The 1,670-nt window shown below is 67.4% G+C and overlaps 1 protein-coding gene across 1 annotated transcript in view; it reads left to right on the top strand.

Annotated features, from left to right (window-relative positions):
* The window catches only part of MUC5B (mucin 5B, oligomeric mucus/gel-forming), a 39,710-nt gene that overhangs the window by 21,929 nt on the left and 16,111 nt on the right, over nucleotides 1-1,670 (top strand). Inside the window, exon 34 of the mRNA XM_040638797.1 lies at nucleotides 5-1,648. Coding sequence (XP_040494731.1) covers nucleotides 5-1,648 — 1,644 coding nt within the window. The remainder of the gene's footprint in view (nucleotides 1-4; nucleotides 1,649-1,670) is intronic.

Here is a 1,670-nt window from a genome sequence, read left to right as displayed (position 1 = left end):
CCAGGACATCCAGTGCCGATCGGAGAAGGCGCCGGACGCACGTCTGGAGGACTTGGGGCAGGTGGTCCAGTGCAACGTGAGCTTTGGGCTGGTGTGCCGTAACCGCGAGCAGCCGGGGCCCCTGCACTACTGCCACAACTACCACGTGCGTGTGCTCTGCTGCGAGGACGACAGCCACTGCGCCAGCTCCACCGCCCCCGCGCCTACCACGCCGTCCCCAGTGACGCCCACCACGCAGGCCACCACGCGGGCCACCAGTACATTCCACTCCGTGCCCGTCACCCAGGTCTCCACGGCCTCCACGCTCCATCTCCGCGGCAGTGAGTCCCCACCCTGGCATCCTGAGACCTCGTCCGGACTCCCCAGCGCCGTGCCCAGCACAGCCCCGGCCGCCTCCAGCACAGGGGCCAGCCCTGGCACCTCGCTATCACCCCCCACGCCTGAGGCCACCAGCTCTCCGCCCAGCACCACCTTGGGCCTCTCCACGGCTGCCTCCAGGGCCACGGCACCCACGGGCAAGACCGAGACCTCCCTACCTGTCACCTCCAGCCACACACAGGCCCCCACGTCCCCAGTGGCCGGGTCCACGGCCTGTGAACCCCGCTGCGCCTGGTCGGACTGGCTAGACGAGAGCTACCCGGTGCCGGGGGCCTTGGGTGGGGACTTCGAGACCTACGCCAACATCCGGGCTGCGGGCAAAGCCATCTGCAAGCGGCCGCTGCAGCTGCAGTGCCGGGCGGAGGTGTGGCCAGAGATGCCGCTGCAGGAGCTGGGCCAGGTGGTGCAGTGCAGCCGGGAGGAGGGCCTGGTGTGCCGCAATCAGGACCAGGGTGGCCCGTTCAGCATGTGCTTCAACTACCAGATCCGCGTGCTCTGCTGTGAGGACTACAGCCACTGCGCCAGCACCCTGGCCACCACTGCGGTCAGCTCACAGGGCACCAGCCCGGCTTTGACCCCTGTGCTGCCCACCAGCACCACGGCCTGGACGGCCACGGCCCCCATTCCTCCGGCCCCTAGCACTGGCCAGACTGCGGCCACCCCCACATGCCAGCCCACCTGCCGCTGGACTGAATGGCTGGACAGTGACCAGCCCCTGCCCGGCCGCTATGGGGGCGACATTGAGACCTACTACCACATCCGGGACGCCGGCAACCAGATGTGTGCGGAGCCCGAGGCCATTGAGTGCCAGGCTGTGCTCTACCCAGACGTGCCGTTGTGGCAGCTGGGCCAGGACGTGCGCTGTGACGTGAATTACGGGCTCATCTGCAGGAACTACTGGCAGACAGGGGGCCGCACCTGCCTCAACTTCCATATCCGCGTGCTCTGCTGTGAGGACGACAGCCACTGCGTGAGCTCGGCCACCACGGAGCCTACAACGACCAGCATCAGCACAGGACAAAGGTCATCGGGGGTCACAGGGCTGCAGACCACGGCAACCCAGCCCTCTTCCCCAGGGACCACTCAGACAAGCCCCTTCTCCACCCTGCCCACCCTGGAAGTCACCTCCCAGACAGGACCCTCTTCCCCTGGAACCGCTCCGCTGGTCCTTGTCTCCACCACCAGCACCAGCATAAGCCAAACATCATCAGGGGTCACTAAGCTACAGACCACGACCACCCACCCCTCCTCCCCCGTGACCACGCAGACAGTCCCTGTCCCCACCACCCAGA

The sequence above is a fragment of the Ursus maritimus genome, unplaced genomic scaffold, assembly GCF_017311325.1.
Source record: "Ursus maritimus isolate PB19 unplaced genomic scaffold, ASM1731132v1 scaffold_23, whole genome shotgun sequence".
Classification (NCBI taxonomy): domain Eukaryota; kingdom Metazoa; phylum Chordata; class Mammalia; order Carnivora; family Ursidae; genus Ursus; species Ursus maritimus.
Note: the sequence above shows the minus strand (reverse complement) of the source record. Positions and strands in the feature narration are given on the sequence as shown.